General features: G+C 41.7%; 1 protein-coding gene across 1 annotated transcript; it reads right to left on the bottom strand.

The window, feature by feature from the left end:
• Positions 1–87: 87 nt before the first annotated feature.
• tmem214 (transmembrane protein 214) lies at positions 88–12,118 on the bottom strand. Its single transcript, XM_080854631.1, has 16 exons — positions 11,838–12,118; positions 9,259–9,452; positions 8,914–9,064; positions 8,572–8,706; positions 8,328–8,410; positions 7,944–8,049; positions 7,455–7,536; positions 6,376–6,477; positions 5,984–6,125; positions 2,893–2,984; positions 2,760–2,808; positions 2,568–2,666; positions 2,233–2,447; positions 1,853–2,021; positions 1,172–1,323; positions 88–694 (listed from the first exon to the last, which is right to left on the bottom strand). Exons 1-16 carry the CDS (start codon positions 11,986–11,988, stop codon positions 568–570), a joined length of 2,049 nt encoding a protein of 682 aa, XP_080710757.1. The 5' UTR covers positions 11,989–12,118; the 3' UTR covers positions 88–567.
• Positions 12,119–18,157: the final 6,039 nt, after the last annotated feature.

Raw genomic sequence — 18,157 nt, 5'->3', positions numbered from 1 at the left:
AAACCTACAGACAAAACATCCACACAGTCACCGACTACCTATGAGTAGTCAAATATGGCAGAATCAGAGTTTTTCACTGAACTCGTCTAGATTTAAATCATACATCTTTATTCACGTTTTTTTGTGTGTGTGAGATCGCTGTGGGTCTTCGTGAGTCCTCTGCTCTAAGAGCTCGGCTTGTCCAGGGCGGTCTGCTTATCTTTTGGCAAACTCTCGCTGGAAATAAATACTGTTTTGCACACCTGAAGAACGCTTATAAAAAGACAAAAAAGGGAACATTTCTCCCACCAGTAGAAAAACAATCTGATAAAAAATCATGCAATTTTGTTGAAAAGGAAAAAGAATCAAAAGAAGGTGAAATAAGGTGGACTCTGCTTCCTCTTCCATAAGCTTTGTTTCTAAAAGGTGTGTGTGTGTGTGTGTTTCTGTGCACCCTGATTGGAGAGGCCAACAGAAGCAAAGGTAGTCTCTGTAATGGGGAGGGTGTGTTTGTGTGTATATATATATATATATATATATGTGTGTATTTTTTTAAGTAAATTGTGACTGATTATATGTTTTTGGGTATCACGCTCGGGACAGTAACTCCTGAGCCCAGTCTCTGATGGAGGCTGTCGTGTCCTGCAGGTAAATCCAGGTGGAGTTGGTGAAAGACACCATGTGATTCTGGATGCATAAGAGCGATACCTCCCCACTGCAAAACAGCAAAAAGCACATGATCAGTAAAAAAAGCATCATACAAATCATTAATTCATCCATCCCACTTATGAATGGAATAAAGAAATAGAATTAACCATCCAGTGGGCATTGGCATTCACAGGAGTGTTATTTTGTCTAATACGGAAAAGGAGATTATCAAATAAATCTGTTAATACTGCCAAAGGGCCAGACAGAATTGATCACATGCACTTCTCATAGTTAATCTTTAGAAATGCCAAGAACAGGTCTACTCCGATGCCTCATTAGTAACTAGTACTGGTATAATACACTTAATAGTATTACTTGTAATGTGGATTTTATGTGGACCCCAGGAAGATTAGCAAACTGCTATGGCATAAGCTAATGGGGATCCTTTAATAAAATAAAAAAAAATATCAGTAAGCAGCCCTTGTTCTAGTTGTCTCGTTTGGAGAGACCAGTTGTATTGTGGAGATGTTTTTTGGATACTAACTTGCAGGAGTCCTGGAAAGCCTGCCAGGCGTGCTGGAGGCCCTGTAAGATGTAGTGCAGAGCTGGGAGAATGTAGTTCTCATGCAGGAACAGAAGCAGCTCCTTCACATACTCCACCAACTGAAGCACACTCTCCGGTGTGTTGGTGTTCAGCTGACCACACAAACACATCAAATATATATAAATATATGCATGTTAAGATACAGCTAAATTAGCACTGGCAATAAAGGTTTAACACAGCACATTAAACATCCCATTGTTGTATTATGTGTATGCCTGTTTTTAATTAAAGTCCTACAGCCAATCCAGGTTGTTGTCCGCGATGACCTTGGCATCACACAAGTCAGAGCACTGTCTGAGTGTTCACCGTCTGAGTCACTGACTTGTCTCAAAACTAAATGTATCATTTTTGTGGCAACACAACCTATGCAGTCATGACAACACACCAGAGTTTGCAATGTTAACAATGCAAACTAAATATCCATCATTCATTCATCAATCATCGTTTACATTAGGACAAAAGTAAATGAATATCTGAAAACTAATAAGTTCCTTTTCCATTAATAAAATTACTCTAAGCAGGTAAAACATCTTGAAGTCGGCCGGGAGGAGAGAGGAAGGGGGGTACGGGGAGGGGGGGTGATATATGATATGATATATGATATGTGTACCATGCACTCACCCATTCAATAAACAAGGGAGTATTTTCTTTAATCCATTCCACAAGTTCTGAGGTGTGTGTGGCGATGAAGGCTGTTGCGATTTTTGTCTTTTCCCAACCGTCCTCGACCACTGGCCCCACTTTCTCCACAGCCAAAGAGTAATAATATGGTGTGTTTTCCTCCAGCCAACTAGAAGCAGACAATCAAAGAGGTTTCACTAAAGTAATTAGAAAAGTTGCAAGTATTTCAATGAGAAGCGTTATTTTTTTTTATTTGGATGTTAGTTTACACTGACAGTCTTGTATTTAGACCTAAGTGTTGTCAGTCTTTCTGTGTTTTTGTGTGTGTGTGTGTGTGTGTGTGTGTGTGTGTGTGTGTGTGTGTGTGTGTGTGTTCTGACCTGAAGCCCTGCTGGCTGTAAGTTGTGACTTTGCCCCAGGCCTGAAGGGATGCATCTGTGATGCCTGAACTCTCCAGGTAGTGGGCTGTGGTGGAGGCGGAGAACGACCCATGCGATCGGACATCTTGTGCGATGAAACCGACGGCAAATACTAGCATTGCCATTAGCAGCCGTGACCAGGGGAACCCCTGTCCCCGCATCTTCATCTGTATCTTCTGGAGGGGGTAACAGGAACCAGGAAGGCAAGAGTTAGCAGTCCATCAGCTCACATTGTCCAGGATTTGGCAAGTGTGTGGGATTGTGTGTGTGTGTGTGTGTGTGTGTGTGTGTCTTACATTGCACATCATATTGCATTCCTGGACATCCTCACCGTCACCCAGCTGTTCGTTAGTCACTCTGAAGGACTGAATGGTTTCCTGAAGGCTTTTCCGTAACTAAAAACACCCAAAACATATAGGTTTTTAGCATAAACAAACCATCATCATGTGTTCATTGTATTGTGCCGATACTCTGAGTAATTTGGGTACCTTTAGCGGCAATGTGTTCCAGCTCTTCAGCAAATGACTCAACAGCAAGCTGAAAACCAGGCCAGACAGTTTATGGTCAACATACTTAAAAATGAGTGATGGGGCAGTAAGATTGTGTGACACTGGGACTCACCTCGACTGACAAAGATATTTGGTGTACAGTTGCCTCCAAACTCCCAAACTGTGCGCATCCACAGACAAGCACTCTGTAAGACTGTTCAGCAGCTGTCAAGCACAATAGGTACATTATACCATAACCATTAAAAGATTATGCTTCCATTACCAAGTTTTCAATATTAAACACACTCAGCACATTTCCTTTGTCTTTTTTTTCAATTAGCCTACTACTCAGAAATTGTTTATGGGTTGAGTAAGTAAATATTTACCCCTACCAATGTGAGAACCACATAAGCAAAAACGTTAGTAACCATGTTAATTGCATAGTGGGCATTCATTTCCCATCATTCTCATTAAGATAGGGTGACCAGACGTCCCCGGTTTTTCGTTTACAAAGATAAAAACATTACAGTGTTTTGGAGGTGTTTATGTACGTCTGAACTGAAATTGTCTCCAGATTTTGTCTCAGAAATCTGGTCACTTTACATTAAAACCATTACAGAGGACGTATGTATGCCAAGTACATTTATCTGTGAATTTGTGGTATTTCAGATTAATTAAGCGCGCCTTAAAAGCAAAAGCATTGTCCTTCTTTTTTGTAGCCTGTCCCGGAAAACTTCAAAATTCTCCCGGGACACGGAATGTCCCGGTTTTTCATGGGCTTTGCTTTGTCAACATGAACATTCCTGATCATAAAATATTTTTTCCTGCGGGTCCATACACTCAAAATATGCGTTGTATCTCATTATGCTCAATCTCTCTCTCCTGCGCAGTCTGCACGGCCACTAGGTGTGTGACGTTGCATAGCCAATCTCGCTCGCGCATTAATTCAACTGATGCTTGCTATCGGAGGGCGTGTGAAAGAGGTTGAATCGCTTACTGCACGTTACTGTAGGTTGTGCTGAATAGAAACAACGTTGACATGGGAGGGGAGACTGAGGACGAGGATGGCACTACTTGAACTGACAGGCCAGTTAAAAAACAAAATTTAAGGTAACACTTGTTTTAATAATGATTGGATGAAAAAAGGAAATTTCTCCAAGTGGCTAAAACCACACCAGGCGATCCACTTTCTGCTACATGTTACCTATGCTCAGTTAAGATTCTCATTAAGCATGAAGTGAAATCTGCTTCGGATGAACATGCTTAAACAAAAAACCATCAGAATCGTGTTCAAGTCACCAGACAAACCAAGGCAATTTCATTCATGATTATAAAATGTTCAGCAGACAGAGTTACTGTTGCCGAATTAACAGCTAGACCTACTTATCATGGTGTGCGACATGGTTACAGCTACCTGTCAAGTGTCACTGATAGCTGCAGCAAAGGGAAACACACAGAATGAATGGAAGACCAGGTAAGGAAATTATTACATCAAGAAGGCCTTAGGCAACTCTAATGTCATCCCTCATGTGTTTAGCTGAGAGGTAGAGAAGGCAAGCACAAGCAATGCACACACCAGTATCTAAGGAACTAGGTAAGCTGTTTCCACTCATGAGATTGCTTTATGTTTAAAATATTGGTGGGCCCAGGGATGGATTGGACGAACAAGCATACTGGGCCACGGCCCCCATGAGCTCAGGGGGCCCCTAAGCCAGAGCCTCTGCATGAAGTCACTGTAATTAACTATTAAGTGTACCTGCGCTGTGTTAGCAAATGTATATGTGCACTGTATATCCTGTTGAGGTACAGGTGAATTAAGTTATTGTGCTGTTGAACAAAAAAAATGTCAATGTCAATTCAATGTAAGGTTTTGCACAAGAGTGGGGGGCCTTTTACACGGCCAGGCCCAGGGGCCCATGGTTTCATAATCCGTCCATGGGTGCGCCGTGGTATGTCGTGTCATCAATATGTCCAGGTTTTTTGTCAGACACAGGTGGCAACCCTATTAACTACACTCTTATAACGTAGCGAGCGTGTAGCCATAGACAGTAAAAACAAAAAAGGTTATAGCAAACTAACATTACGTTGGGTATCATTTACAATGCTAAAATAACTTATCATATATGCTAGCTATCGATAGCTAGCTAACGGATTAGCAACTTCAAGACTGCATGCTGGTGTAGCTGCTGGCTGCCTGTCACTGTATACCAACGATCTTGGAAGACTAATATTTTTAGTGCGGTGCAATTGTAATTAACTTGTCTTTTTTTACAAACCGCAAAACATATTCGTTACCTACTAAATAACTCCTGTCCAACGGCTGTGTTAACACTAGGCTACATCGTACCAATGACGCAATTAGAACGCCTAATGTTAAATGTCAACACAAGTAGGCCTACCTGGGATTCACGCAAATTTCCTAAATGTCTCATCACATCCCCCATCCACTCTGTCCACTTTGAACTAATAGTTTAAAAGTACCCATAATGAGATAGGGTCTCTTCTGTTTACTGGAGGCATAGTGAATGAGTAAAACTAACTTAAAGGCACCCAGTGCAACTTTATGTAAACATTCAATGAAAAATAAACATTCAATTTCTAGTCTTTTTTACACGTAGTAAGTTTCAATAACTCCATACCATTACATATCGACATTCAAGGAGCAAAGATGAGACGTCGTTGTGTGGTGAGAACTGATAGAAAATCGTAAACAACAACAATCGCCGGTGAGGAGAAGCCATTTTTCCATTGACTGGAAGCCTGCTTTATTTATTGTAGGTTAAAAAAAATAAAGAAAATGGCGACGATTGTTGTTGTTATCGATTTTCTATCAGTTCTCACCACACAACGACGTCTCATCTTTGCTGCTTGAATGTCGGTATGTAATGTTATGGAGTTATTGAAACTTACTATGTGTAAAAAAGACTAGAAATTGAATGTTTATTTTTAAGCCTCAAAAGTTGCACTGGGTGCCTTTAACTGCATATTATGGTTCTCCCATGATCACACTATAGATGTCCTCTTTACCTTATGATGTCGTTGTCAATTTGGATTTTGTACAAATATTTGACCATTTTCAAATAATTCATTGTGGTAGAGACATCTTCTTTACATCCAGGTGACCAACATTGACAGTCATTCATTGTAACCAGTCAGGTCAATGGAAGATATGAGCATAGGGCTGGATGTGAAAGTGAAAAAGAGACAAAGTGCCAAGACTATACCTCTCTCTTCATGGGTTCAGGGCAGTTTGGCGTGGCTCTGGACAGGAAGGAAGGGAAGTATGTGTGCAACGTGGTCTCGGGCTTCGCTCCGAACGCCAGGACCTTGAGCCGTGGGTACAGCCGCTTTAGCTGCTCCTGAAGACTGCACAAACGATTTCAAGATAGAAAATGGCTGTTAAGAACAGCAGAACCAACACACCACACAACACCCAGGGTTTGACTCAGGGCAGAGCTACTTAAAGCATTTTTGAGTTTTAATCATGGAGGGGACTCTGAACAGCAGTACTTAAAGCATTTCTGATTTCTGAGACTCTTAACAGAGCGCCCGAATGAGGGAAGCTTCCAGAGAAACAGTTATAGCGACAAAAAAGGAAAATTACAGAAATAGTTACCTGGTTGGCAGTGCATTTTTGGGCATGTAGGCAAAGTCCAGCAGGGGGAACAGTTCTTTGGGTCCCATGATCCCAAAGCCTTTCGTGAGGTTGGAATGGAGCCTGGACACACACACAGATGCACCTGTTACCGTCAGTGCTGCATGTAGTATGTTGACAGACCTATTTTTATTGTGAAACTTATCTAGACTGTGGCAACACTATGGCAATGAGGATCTATAGCACTGTTAACAGGGTGCCAGCACATTTTCTACCAGCACGGTTCCAAAACACATCCATAACGTGTGACTACATTCTCACTGCTATATTACTACTAGGGGTGGGGATTGACACCGAGGCTACGACACCATCAGGATACTTGGGCAATGATACGATATTGTGATTCTTTGTATTTTAATATACAGCAAGTATTACATTCAAGTCCCGCCTCAAAACTTACCTCTCACCCAAGCCTATGATCTTCCCTATCCCTAGCCACCTGTACTACCCCCCCCCCCCCCCCCGCCCCCCTCTATGACTCTGTAATCTGTGACTTTGGGTATCTGAAAAAGCGCAATATAAAATAAAGATATTATTATTATTATTATTATTATTACGATTCAATGATGCTTTGTGATTTATTTCTCCCATATGTTATGTTTTGTAAACTGGAAGTCTGCAGCCATCTTGGTGCTATACATTTTTTGCTGACTGACTTCCTTTCCAATTTCCGCGGTGATGCATGAGATAAACGAGGTCTTGTCCCATCTTGTGGACTTTTGAAGCAATGTAGATGTATGTACCAAAATCATTTTAAAATCAATATAAATCAATAAATATTGTAATTCATGGTCCCACTGTCTCACTACAATACTACACTGTATCAATGTTTTATCCCACCCTTTAATAACAACAGAAGTTTACTAAAACAACTGGACATTGACAGAAACCGTCAGATGTCATTTTCTAAATGCTCAATACTTTGGCCTCTAGGACTTTGTAGTAATGCCTGGAAACGGCATTAGAATCACACCCTTTTCTTCCAGCGACCTTCAAACTCTAAGGACTGCTGAGACATGCACACACAGGGACACACTTACATGAGGAGGCGCTCCAGATAGGCAATGGCGTATGAGGATAAAGACTTCATCCCCAGGACTGGCAACATGATGCCCAGCCAAACTGGAACACACAAGAGACACACACAGATTCACAATGTAGCTCAGGAACAGTGTGTGTGTGTGTGTGTGTGTGTGTGTGTGTGTGTGTGTGTGTGTGTGTTGAGCAAGAGGAGTAAACTTTCACACACAGCTCCTGCCAAACTCTTTCCTAATGTCAAACACTTAGAAGAGGAGTGACCAATGAGCAGAGACAATAAGGGAGGGCATGGGAAGAATGGCCTTTATCTTTTGCTACTGTTCTATCCAGAGAAAGGAATATCCCAAGGCATCTGTTCCTTCAGTCCACTTTATGAGTTCCTCTTCTTGCTTATTGACTTTTAAAACCCCAAGCTTCTCCTCTCCCTACTGACCCCTCTACCCACAGCCCTTTATCTTCTCACACGCCCACTCAGTGTTTCTCCCTCTCACCTTGGAGTCCATGGCTGAGGTCATAGAAGCCAGCCTGGCCGAGGGCCCACATGATGGTCAGGCACTTGACCGGGCGATTCTGGTGCGAGCGCAGCAGCTCCAGGTGCTGTGGAGAGGTCACACACACACACACACACACACACACACACACACACACACACACAGACACACAGACACACAGACACACAGACAGACAGACAGACAGAGAGAGAGGTCACATTCAGCCTCCACACTGCACCAATGTCTACCACCACCACTTACACAATATGATTGATATCTGAACACACACACACACACACACACACACACACACACACACACCCCACACACCCCACACACCACACACACACACACACACACACACACATTCACTATTATACTCACATCTGCCAGGTTGAGGGTGGCTATTTTGGGCTTGTCCTGCAATATGGCCTGAATGCAAATTCTGTAGCCATGGAGCGATTCACCTGGCAAAGGAGACACAGTTATTAGAGTTGCACTGAGCACCACAGTCAAGTACACATAAACAGAGGGCACAACGACACACAGATATACTCACACACTGCACAAGCAAACTCAGCAGGAAGCCTGCATGTCTGTGTGTGTGTGTGTGTGTGTGTGTATTTACCTGTTTGCTTGTCCTGCTCCCTCAGCATGGTAAAAAGGCAGTGGTCAAAAAAGTCCTGCAAAGTCTCGCTGCCTTTGACCAGCACATTCTTGATTATGGCACGCAGTTCCTTCCCTGCTAAGCAATATGGGTAATCTACCAGGGACAGAAGAGACACAAGTGTCAATAGACTACACAGCAGCCTGCGTCCACTCACACTCACACTCTCTTTTTCATTTCATGACCATACCCCAGTGTTCAATACATTAGGCACATATGCATCAGACACCAACCTACAGCTGACACACAGAAACACGTACAAAACGCGCACACACCATCAACCATTGTAACTGAATCACTCACCGTGTGCATATGTGCTGAGAGTGGGGTCATTGTCTGGGGAAGGCAGCTTGGAGTTCAGATACCCAGCCAGGTCCTTCACCCACACCGAGGGGTTCTCTGGGAACAGAGTCTGACTCTTCTCCAGCTGCTGCTTCAACTCCCTCACATCCAACTGGGTGAGAGAGAAAAAGAAAGAGAGAAAGAGAGAGAGAGAGAAAAGGAAAGAGAGAGAGATCTTATCCAGTGCTGAATGACCTTAAAAAGGTGTGCTTGTTTGTGTTCACCAATTTTACATGGCCTCCTTCAGACAATTCTGGAGTGTGTGTGTGTGTGTGTGTGTGTGTGTACGTAAGTGTTTGTACTCACGCCTCTTACGGCTTCCTCCAGATTGCGATAGCGGCTGGCTTTGGGGGAGTCGTTAATGGGGGACTTCTTGGCCGGCTTGCTTTCCTTAGGCTTCTTCTGCTGAGGCTCCGGCGCCGGTGGCACCTGTTCCTTGTTCTGTTTCTTCGCCATTTTCTCAAAGCCTTCATAGATGGTCTCCGCCATCTTTATAGGTGCTGCAGAGGAAGAGAGCAGTTGAGAATCTGTCCCGAGAACACTCCATTTGAGCGTTTGTGAAAGAGAAAGACAGGCAGACGGAAAGAAAGAGGGAGAGGAGGCCTAGGCAGTTTGAGCATTTCGCAAGGGGAGTAACTGCTCTAGTCCTGCAACTCCCCTTTGACATTTAGCAATTTCTTAGGAAAGGGTGAGCATCTGTGAGATGATTTTTTTTTTTTTTTACTGAAAAACATTGATTATCTGGATATCTGAATAGATAGCACTGTGTGTGGTGTGTCAGGGAGATGCTTAAGCTTGATCACACAACCACATACAAATCACACCACACAAGAGCTAACATTTAAACAAGCACCATGAAGGTTTTTGGAAGTGGGTTTTTCAGCAGAGATTATGAGGCAGCCCTCATACTGAACCATGTTCAAAGGTTCATTGGTGGATTTGGAATTTACATGTCATCAGCTCTACATGGGGTTGCTAAAAACTAAATCTTACAAAAACACCAACAACTTCGAAGTGGAGTGTACTGTCCCTTGTCAACACTTTGAAACACTGCTCAGGCTCAACTGAACTGTTCCATACCTTAAAAACCAAGTGAACCCTTGACCAACTGGTAACAGCTGGTCTCGTTACCACTCACAAAAAAAGCACACACATATAGATTACAAACATACTAGTTATTCATGGGGACGCTATATTTAACAGTCAAAATCGAATCAAATCAGGCTCTGTTGAGATTGGTGCAAATCTTCTTTAAACCCACTATGACATCGGGATGCCTGCATTTGCGAACCTGATCGCTATCCTCTGCACCGATAAGAACGTGCGTTAATAGTTGGGCCGGTGAAAGTCTGTCATCCGACCCTTGTCCCGACACCGTGGCCTCTCCAATGGGCAGCGCTGGATTCCTTCCCCCAGAGGAGAATGCGGGACAAACGGACGCCTACGAGGAGAATGAGTGTCTTTATACCAAGGCACGCTGCTTTAAAAGCGTGTTTAGTCTTATGATCTTCTTGAGACCCTCAGGCTGGCAAGAGCAAAAACATCAACCGCATGTTATAACACCAAACGTATCAATGCCACCACGATAGCCAGCATCGCCTTTTAAGTGATGGTTCATGCCAAGTCCCATTGTTGCGACGTTGAAATGGCAGTGCTGAACATTACCTGTGTAGGAGCATGGCATAGATTCTGCATGACTAAACCTAGACAAAGACATGTCTCAACTAAATGAGTGCCTGGCCTCACGTTCAGGGTTAACCAGTGGCTTCACAGGTATAAGACATCCGTGATACTTATCTAAAGACGACATCCAATTTAACCCTCGCGCAAATTACCTATCTATCTACCTGGCCGAGTACAGAGTGGGCTGTACAATCCAACGTCACTTTAAGTTAAGGGTCAACTTGAAAATCATTGTAAAATGTAACCAGGTATCTGTTTATTTTTTATTTGTATAAAGATGAACACACTCAACCTATTCCATGGATATGTGACTGACACTTCTCTCTAAAAAAAAAAGTCAGATGGAAATGTCAATGGTTTCTAGACATGGAGTTTGTCAACCAACGCTGCGCTGGCTAAATAGTACTGATGACGTCTCACTAGCTTTTAACATTGGGATATGTTGATAGCGCACTGACAAGAGTTGACCGAATATTTCAACTGATTAATGGTTTAGCAGAGCCATTCGCCATAGAGGCTCACCATGTCCAAGAGGACAAACTTCTTCGCAACATTCTGAACCGTTAAACAAAACTAGCTAGTTAGCTAGCTGGCTAATGTAGATATATCATGCAGGCTATTAGCTCGCCAACTAGCCAACGCTAAGCTTAGCCCTACATGAATCCTACCGGCATTTCACCCTGTATAAGCCAGAATGCGTACCTCGCCACTGACGTAGTGCTGTTGAAGCTGTTAGATGCAGAGGCTAGCGAGTGACCATCAGATGGGTAACTGACTGGCATGTGAAATAACAAAAATACCAACTTATAGTTGGCTATTAGAAAGCTAGCTATGCTCGCTACCTAGCAACGTTCAATTGGTCAAAGTAGCCGTTTGTCATTATTCACGTTATTAGTTACTCGTATCCAAGATCAGCCAAGTAATTTGTAAATACAATGTTTACCATGTCTAAATATACAATGTATATACAATGTCTAAAATTAAAGCTCCTATTATTTTGTGGAAGTGCATGAACCCATTTCATTGGATTGATAGCTAGCGGTTAGTTCCCCTTCCTGCTAGTGACTTTGGACGTGCATATGTTCTCTGCTCCGCTAACGTTAGCCTTTGTTTTCCCTTAGCAGTCACATCTTTCCTGCTCCCTAAAGGAAGGTCTATTAATCTGTCAAAAAAACGACAAGTTATTTCGATATGTCACTTACCAGATGGATCAATCCTAGGTAGGTTGGATTCGCCAAGTGCTTTCCTTCCTCCAGTTTTCTTGTCAGGTCTCTTCTCTCCGGTACTGTTCGGTTTCTTACCTTTCTTCACCACTTCCCATTTGCCGACCGAACCGTTATTAGCCGAAGCCATTGCTTGGGGATCAACAGTATAACTATTTATAAAAATTACAGTGTCTGGGATGGGCTTATTATGTTTCCCTTTCCTCTCCACTGTTGTCAATGTCTGTAAAGAATTTATGATCACCGCTGGTGACGGCCTACCGACGTCTTTATGCCACGTCTACTTCCTTGCACCGATGACGTCATACCCGAACTGAAAGTGTATTCTTGAACGCTCAAGGTACTGCAAATCTAGCTCGCCTATTGGTGTTGTAGTATGTTGGTGGGCAGGGCGCGAGACTTTATTATATCTATGGGTCCACGTAAACCATCAGAAAATGTTTGATGCCCTCAGATGGTACCGATCAACCCGGATCAAACCCCTCCAGTCTCTATCTCAATAGCGCCGATTACTGAATAGATGATGAGAGGGCGATGGATATTGTTTACCTTGTGTCATAATCTTGTAACCCCACAGTTGGCCAATTTGTGCAGAGGTTCATCATAGGCTGAGCTTCTGAAACATACCAATCCAGACATTTCTGCTTGTTGTGCATTGTACAATAGCCTACATGAGGTGTATTTATATGAGCTTCTGATTTGGCCAATAGCATTCCATACCTGACAGACCATCCCAAGTTGATTCTTTTCCCAATGTTTTGTAATCTTGGAGCCTTGGCCTACCTTGTAGAGTAAACCTGATTTGCAGAAGCACTAAAGGCTCCTCAGCATGGAGTTCAAGTTCATGGAAAAGTAGGCAAAGTTGGTAGCCTTCACGCTAAGTAGCTTAGCAACTGTTGCCTAAAATCTCTCTAGTATCTATTCAAACTCCAGCAGCACAAAAAATGTACCTGTGGGACCAATCTTGCATTTTACCCCAGTGGATAATGCTATAGTATTCCCTTTCACCTTTATTACGTGTTTCTACTACAGAAGTGATTGTAGATTGGTGTCAACTTTCCTGCTCCTCCTCCTAAGTACAACTAACACGATCACCATCAATGAAAATCTGCGGCTCATACAATACAAGCTCATGTCAAGAATATAAATAATAATAATAACTAGAATGCGTTTCGTGAACGAACTGCGAGAGTGTGCTTGCTCTGTGACAGAGAGAACAAGTGCCAATGAATTAACATGTATTTACATCTACTCAATCAGTGTAGTGGGGCCTTCTTCCAATATATTTTAGCAAGCAACCAAGCTCAACCATTATATTTTGGCTCCACTGACGTTTAGACATATGAGGGTATCTTTGTTGTTCTGTTTTTGTTTGTTTGTTTGCTTGTTTATTGTGAAAGGGTCTAGTGTGTTACATTTGGTCATAGCCTAATAGTTCCAGAGTCTCGTTATACTGACTTACTGAGCTAAGTGAATTGTTGAAATTGTTATCTTGGTAAAAGGAAACATCTCTGCAACAATATTGGAATGAATGCGGTTACATAGCCAGCTTTACTTAAAGTTTATTGTAAGATAGGCCTATATGTTAGACTTAATGCAGTTAGAGTTAGACTGTAGGTCTAGTATCAAACGTAAGCAACACTTTTACTGTATAGCTAGAGAGCACGTGTATCACATTGGTTTATAGTCTGTCAAATTAGTTCTAGTTATTGGTGTTCGTTGGCATAAAAAGTTAGTCTTCTCTTATAAGCCTATAGTACATCTGATTAGAGCTAGCAACCATGAAAAACCTCTTCTGAAACTAAGAAGGATAACTATGACTAAATGTGACTAAAACTAATATGCATTTTTGTCTTAAGACTGAATCTAAAATAGCTGCCAAAATTAATACATCTCAGTGTTCATTTTGGCAGCTATTTTAGATTCAGCAGCTATTTTAGATTCAGTGCATATTAGTTTTAGTCACATTTAGTCATAGTTATCCTTCTCAGTTTCAGTCTAGTTTTCGAAAACTGAGCACACTACAACAGCTACGCTGTGTGTACATCCTCAAACGTTTTTCAGTTAACCTAATGATTCAAGGTCTCTCATGAATCATTACTCCCAGGACACGGGTTAATGTTAACTCACGCTATCGGTCACAACAAGTTACTTGGGATATGCTACCTCATAGTTAGCTAACGTTAGCTAGCTAAACGTTTACAGAGGCTAACGTGAAGCTTCAATCAAAAATTATTAGCTAGCTTTCCAAGCTAGCTGACACAACCTAAACACTCGACTGCCCCTTTGAAGTCAACTTAACGTTGGCTAATATATTCTAATAACTAGTTATCATTGACAGTTACAAGCTAATTTACCAAACTCCTTTCTGTCCTAAATTGAGCAGTTGCTGGTGTGAGCTACAATATGGGAGCTAGCAAAGCCATTTCTAGCTCTACTTCACAATACTGCTGCCTAGTGTAATAAGTTAACGTAAAACATAAATGTTTATAAAGTATCAGACATAAACAGGATACAACACACCAGTTACCAAATGATATTATGTGTTTATATATACCGAAAATGTCAGTAAATCCAGATGATGATTATGCTGCTGCTGCTGTTGGTCCCGTCGCAGGTCCCGTCGAAAACCCTGGAGTCGCGACCCTGTCAGTTGTTTCCATGTGAAATCAATGGAATGCTTCACTTTTTGGCGCCGTATTGACAACTGTCTGTCACTCGCACACTGTGCTTGTAAATTATTTTTCAAGTTTGCACGTACCTATTTATGCGAGTGAAATACTCGCACTGTAGAGCCCTGGAAGGTGTCTCTTAATATTCCTACAGTTGAATGGAGAACGACTGATAGAGCGGGTGACGTCACAATGGCTCAACCTTCCCCATGTTAGTCAATGAGAGAAAAGGGGGATGAAAAAATGGAATAAAAAAGGAGTGACAAGGAGTACCGCCACGAAAAGTCATAGCAGCTTGCACCGGATCGGGCCGGACGTTTTGGTGTTTGAATGGCGTCTCTAGCTCAATCGGGCGAGGAGTAGTTAGCTGCAAGAAAAACGTACGGAATAAACTAGAATGCGTTTCGTGAACGAACTGCGAGAGTGTGCTTGCTCTGTGACAGAGAGAACATTTGCCTATGAATTAACATGTATTTACATCTACTCAATCAGTGTAGTGGGGCCTTCTTCCAATATATTTTAGCAAGCAACCAAGCTCAACCATTATATTTTGGCTCCACTGACGTTTAGACATATGAGGGTATCTCAGAGTTTCGTTATACTGACTTACTGAGCTAAGTGAATTGTTGAAATTGCTATCTTGGTAAAAGGAAACATCTCTGCAACAATATTAGAATGAATGCGGTTACATAGCCAGCTTTACTTAAAGTTTATTGTAAGATAGGCCTATATGTTAGACTTAATGCAGTTAGAGTTAGTCTGTGTAGTATCAAACGTAAGCAACACTTTTACTGTATAGATAGAGAGCACGTGTATCACATTGGTTTATAGTCTGTCAAATTAGTTCTAGTTATTGGTGTTCGTTGCCATACAAAGTTAGTCTTCTCTTATAAGCCTAGGTAGTACATCTGATTAGAGCTAGCAACCATGAATTGCAGATTAAGGGGTCCCCTATCTCAGTGTTCATTTTGGCAGCTATTTTTAGATTCAGTCTTAAGACAAAAATGCATATTAGTTTTAGTCACATTTAGTCATAGTTATCCTTCTTAGTTTCAGTCTAGTTTTCGAAAACTCATTACAATTTAGTCTAGTTTTAGGCACATTTAAAATTCCATATTATAGCCACATTAAACTCATTCCCTTCCCTTCTCAGGCCCAGGGACCTCCTGTGTTGTGTCAACTGCATAGTAGTCTAGCTTGCAGTACTTACATTGTGGATGCAATTAGTCTCCAAGATACAGATCTCATGCCTACAGCTGAATTCGAATTTGTTTGTAATAAATAATCGAATGTGATGATGAAGTACGGTACGCAGCGTCTTAACTGAAGCTCAACTTAACTATTACAGCAGCTAGCTTGCCGCTAACGCTAACTGAAAACACATCGGAACACAGTGGCTAGCTAGGTAGCTAGCTGCTAATAAGTAACATATATAAGTAACACATCAGCAGTAATGAATCAAGTGTACTGATATTAAATGTACTACTAAATGTACTACTAACATGCCATTCTTAAATTAAAGCCAGTGACATGATGGTTAACGATTAACGAGTTAACGATGGATACCGACAATTAGCATACCTAGCTAGGTAGCATTACCATTGGATTTCAATGGCAGTTATGCTAGCTCTGGCTATCCAGTCAAAGGAGCCTTGTTTCTGGACACGTATCACTTGACGAGCGAGGGCAATACAGTCATCTGGAAAGTTTAAAATGATACTAAACGAAGGGAAATCTACTGTATGGAGAATTTTCTGCTCAGTAGACAATGCAGATTCTAATTAGGCTGGTGGATATGTCCAATGTAAGAAGTGTGAAGTTTTAATGAAATATGATTGATGCAACTGTCGTTCTCCATAACAACTTGGATTAACCTGGATGGCTGGATGAAGTTTCAGACCGAACGTCAAAGATCTTCAATGGTAAGACTTGTCGGTTGTGCCTCTGTTGGTGTCTCGTAAAACGTGAATTTTATTAAAGCATAGCGTGTGTATTGTGTAGCTATTTCATTCCGAGATTGCAGGGGAGTGAAATGCTCCGCTCTGCTGCTGGTATACAGACAGCCGGAAAGGTTAACAAACGGAATGAAATAGCTACACATTACACACGCTATGCCTTAATAAAACCCACGTTACTCACATACTGGTTAACACTGTTAGAGCGGGTGTATAAACTGTACCTGAAACTGTTGCCACTACATTCGTTTTAATATTTTGCACTCTCTATCTAACCACTTCTGGCATTTAAGAGAGCTTCTCCTATGTCAACTGATCTAATGTCAGTTGGCTAGAGTGCGTGACGTCACAATGGCTCAACCTTCCCCATGTTAGTCAATGAGAGAAAAAGGGGATGAAAAAGAGGGATAAAAAAGGAGTGGCAAAGAGTATCGCCACGAAAAGTCATAGCAGCTTGCACCGGATCGGACCGGACGTTTTGGTGTTTGAATGGCGTCTCTAGCTCAATCGGGCGAGGAGTAGTTAGCTGCAAGAAAAACGTACGGAATAAATAAATAAATAAAGAAAACTTGACGATAACAATACTGTGCTTCCCTTCGGGCAAGCACACTAATAAATAAAGAAAGAAATAAAGAAAACTTGACGATAACAATACTGTGCTTCCCTTCGGGCAAGCACACTAATAATTCATTTTATTTGTTAAGCACTCTTCATTCTAGGCAGAATCTCAGAGTGCTAATATATAATACACAAGATCAAAAATAAATACATTTGATGCCTCTTTCTCCCCTGTTTGTGTCAAATGTGGTATTTACAAGGAAACAATTATACATGCCAAATTTGAATTCACTGTCATGAGATGTATTTTCCAAAATAAAGACACATATCCCATTGGATGGATGGTCATATTTTCCTCTTTGGTGTATACAAAGTTAATCTTAAAGGATTGGAAGGGCTCCAAGGCCCCATCATTACAGCTATGGAAGGGTCTAATGAAATACTATTTAAGTACAGAAAGCTCAATGTTCGAAGACCGAAACAGAAGGCGACAATTCAATAAGGTGTGGCAGGACTTATATGAAGCCTTGTAAATTTAAAAGCCAAGCAATACGGAATAGGTGTGGTGGCTGAGAGCTGGGAACCAAGTGTGCGTGTGTGTGGTGTGTGTGTGTGTGTGTGTGTGTGTGTGTGTGTGTGTGTGTGTGTGTGTGTGTGTGTGTGTGTGTGTGTGTGTGTGTGTGTGTGTGTGTGTGTGTGTGTGTGTGTGTGTGTGTGTGTGTGTGTGTGTGTAAGAAGGGGGGGAGTGACTGTGTGTCATGTGTGTAAGCGGTGGGAGGGTGTCTGGGGGCGGGTGAGTGTCTGTGTGTTGCGTGTATGAATGTGTTAATATGAGTGTTAAAATCATAGGGAGGTGTATAAACTCTAAAATATTACAAAGTATGCTGATACCTGTATTGCCTCTTGTATGCAATAATAAAAATAAATATACTAAAAAAAACTTTCCTGCTCCTCTTGCACAAGCAAAATCCCATTGTCCCTGACATTAACCAGCAAAGAGTTAAAGCCTCATTATGGGAGAATTTTTTTTTTAGCTCCCCTTAAAGTTGCAAAGTGTAGTTTGTGTCAAGTAAAGTAAAGTAAAGTTTTATTTTGATTGGAGTAAAGGAGAAAA

The sequence above is a fragment of the Sprattus sprattus genome, assembly GCF_963457725.1.
Source record: "Sprattus sprattus genome assembly, chromosome: 16".
In the NCBI taxonomy this organism is placed as follows: Eukaryota; Metazoa; Chordata; class Actinopteri; order Clupeiformes; family Clupeidae; genus Sprattus; species Sprattus sprattus.
This window is presented reverse-complemented; position numbering and strand designations above follow the sequence as displayed.